At 55.9% G+C, this 2,794-nt stretch overlaps 1 protein-coding gene across 1 annotated transcript in view; it reads left to right on the forward strand.

The window, feature by feature from the left end:
• VOLCADRAFT_100128 (uncharacterized protein) overlaps positions 1–2,512 on the forward strand; it is a gene marked incomplete at both ends in the record, with an annotated part of 3,423 nt that extends 911 nt beyond the window's left edge. The window contains 5 exons of the mRNA XM_002958760.1: positions 370–466; positions 783–900; positions 1,282–1,376; positions 1,793–1,979; positions 2,397–2,512. Of these exons, the coding sequence (XP_002958806.1) occupies positions 370–466; positions 783–900; positions 1,282–1,376; positions 1,793–1,979; positions 2,397–2,512 (613 nt within the window). The remainder of the gene's footprint in view (positions 1–369; positions 467–782; positions 901–1,281; positions 1,377–1,792; positions 1,980–2,396) is intronic.
• Between the last annotated feature and the right edge of the window lie 282 nt (positions 2,513–2,794).

Consider the following 2,794-nt stretch of genomic DNA (forward strand, 5'->3'; position numbering starts at 1 on the left):
CCTTCTCCCCTTCTCCCCTTCTCCCCTTCTCGCCTTCTCCCCTTCTCCCCTTCTCCCCTTCTACCCTTCTCCCCTTCTCCCCTTCTCCCCTTCTCCCCTTCTCCCCTTCTCCCCTTCTCCCCTTCTCCCCTTCTCCCCTTCTCCCCTTCTCCCCTTCTCCCCTTCTCCCCTTCTCCCCTTCTCCCCTTCTCCCCTTCTCCCCTTCTCCCCTTCTCCCCTTCTCCCCTTTCCCCCGTCTCCCCTTCTCCCCTTCTCCCCTTTTCCTCTGCGACCGTACCCTAATACCCCAACGCGCACAACACAGAATCCTCCTTACGCTCCATCCTCCTTACCCTCCACTACCCCCCTCACCCCATTCAACACTCACAGGAACGTCCTCCCCATCGCGGCGTTATTCTCCGGTACTTTGTGGCTGGGCAATGCCGCGTACCTCTACCTCTCAGTCGCTTTCATTCAGATGCTCAAGGTGTGGAAAGGCACCAGCAAAACGCCCTCCTCCCCTTCCTCATGACCGTAGTCATCATTAATAAGTCCCCCCCTGCTGCCACGGTCACTGCTACTGCCATTGCTACTGCCATTGCTACTGCCATTGCTACTGGCACTGCTACTCACACTGCTAGTGCTACTGCCATGGCTACTGCTACTGCCAAAAAACGTGCATGAATCCCCTTTTCCTTCCCCGGGAGGTACGTACATACATACATTCGCACATATACACACACGCGCGTATTTGGTCCTCCCGCCGTTTATTCATTCAGACCCTTTCCCCCCCCCACCCCCAGGCTCAAATGCCGGTCACTGTGTTTTTGGTGGGTGTACTGCTCGGTACGGAAAAGTATTCCCACATGTACGCGCTCAACATGGTTGTGGTGGGAATCGGAATCGCAACTGCGTCGTACGGTACGGCAGAGATGTTTCGCTATTACCCTGTCTTTGTGCGCCGCCGCTGCCGCCGCCCCAACATTCCAACCTCCTGGCATCCCCTCCCTGCCCTTTTTTTCCGGCGGCAACGCATACAGACATACAGACATATAGACAGACACACACACACACACACACACACGACCACACGACCAATGCACATTCTCGCAAATTCCTGCCCGTGGCTTAGTTCATACACATGCTCTCATACAGATACACTCATACACAGACACGCTTCCATATCGTCGGGTGTTTGGAGGGTGGGTTGGGAGCCGGTTATCATTTTGTGCCTATTGCCCCCTTCCTCCCGTTCTGTAATCCACGTCATACATACATACATACCCTCGATCCGACCCCCAGGCGAAATCAATTTCAACTTCGTTGGCGTTATTTTTCAAATCGGTTCCATTGTAACGGAGTCCTTCCGTCTGTGCCTCATTCAGCTTCTCCTTCAGGTAACGAGGAGGGGGAGGAGGGGGGAGGGGGATGAGGGGAGGGGGAGAAGGGGGAGGGGGATGAAGGGAGGGGGGAGGAGGGGGAAGGGGGATGAGGGGGAGGGGGGAGGAGGGGGGAGAAGGAAAAAAATGGGTCAAGGGGAAGGGGGGGTTCTCTCCCGTAATTCCGCCGCCGTAGTACTCCACAACCACCAATTTCTCTCTTTCCTCCTCCTCTTCNCACCACAACACCTTTCTCCAGTTCTGGTGCGTTAGGCGTCTGAAGCAGGTGTCTTTAGGTGTCTGACACAGGGCTTTTCCTTTGTACTCCTCTTGCTGCTCCCACCTTTTCCCCATCCCCACCTTTTCCCCATCCTCACCTTTCCCCATCCCCACCTTTCCCCCCTCACCCCTCACCCCTCATAACGCTCCTTCAGGCCTCCGGTATCAAGCTCAACCCCGTCACCACCCTCTACTACGTTGCCCCCGCCTGCTTCGTCTTCCTCTGCATTCCCTTCGCCTTCCTGGAGCTCCCCAAAATGTTGGCGCCATACGACTCTGCGACTCCCGGGCTAGTCAACTTCCCGGCGTTGTGGCTGTTCATCAGCGCCGTCAGCGCCTTTGGTGAGTTAGGACCTTTTTTGGGGGGGGAGGGGTTATTGGCTCATCTTATTTGTAAGGTTTAATTTTTGAATTGGGTTTTTTTATTGGTTTTATTTCTTTTTTCCTCTGGTTGCTGGCCATTGGCGGTTTCATGCGTGGTGCGGTGCATTTTGTTTTGAATGGGTTTTGCGGGTTTTAGGGTTTTAGGGTTTTAGGGTGTAGAGAGGTGCGTGATACCTGTGATATGTGTTTGCTGCACCTCTAACCCATCCCCAAGCCTCGGCCTGCCCGCCGCCCCGGCTCTCACCTCTCTCCCGCTCTCTTTTCCCCCATCCTTACCCCCCTACTTTCAACCACACGTTCCCGTCCCCCACCCCCCTAAAACCCCCGTCTCCTCTAAAGCACCGTACCCCTAAAACCCCGTACACCCCCCCACAGCTCTGAACATGTCGGTGTTTCTGTTGATCGGCCGAAGCTCCGCCCTCACCATGAACGTCGCCGGCGTGATTAAGGACTGGTTGCTAATTCTGTTATCGGTTATGTTGTACGAGTGAGTACGAGCATGGGGGGTGGGGAAGGAGGGGGATGGCTCGGAGATCCGGGGGCTTCGTCCGGGGGCTTCGCTGTGTTTCGTGTCTTTCCGTGCGTGTGGGAATAACCCCGTTCATCCCCACCCACCCCCCTCACCGCCGCCGTGATCCCAAAACCCAGAGCCCCCTCACCCCCTCTCACCCCTCAAAAAGCCTATATACACGTATACACACACATGCACACGCATATATAATTCTCCATCCCATCCCCTCCTTCCCTCCCCCCTTGCCCTCCCCTCCCCCCAT

Source organism: Volvox carteri (assembly GCF_000143455.1).
Source record: "Volvox carteri f. nagariensis unplaced genomic scaffold VOLCAscaffold_106, whole genome shotgun sequence".
NCBI lineage: Eukaryota > Viridiplantae > Chlorophyta > Chlorophyceae > Chlamydomonadales > Volvocaceae > Volvox > Volvox carteri.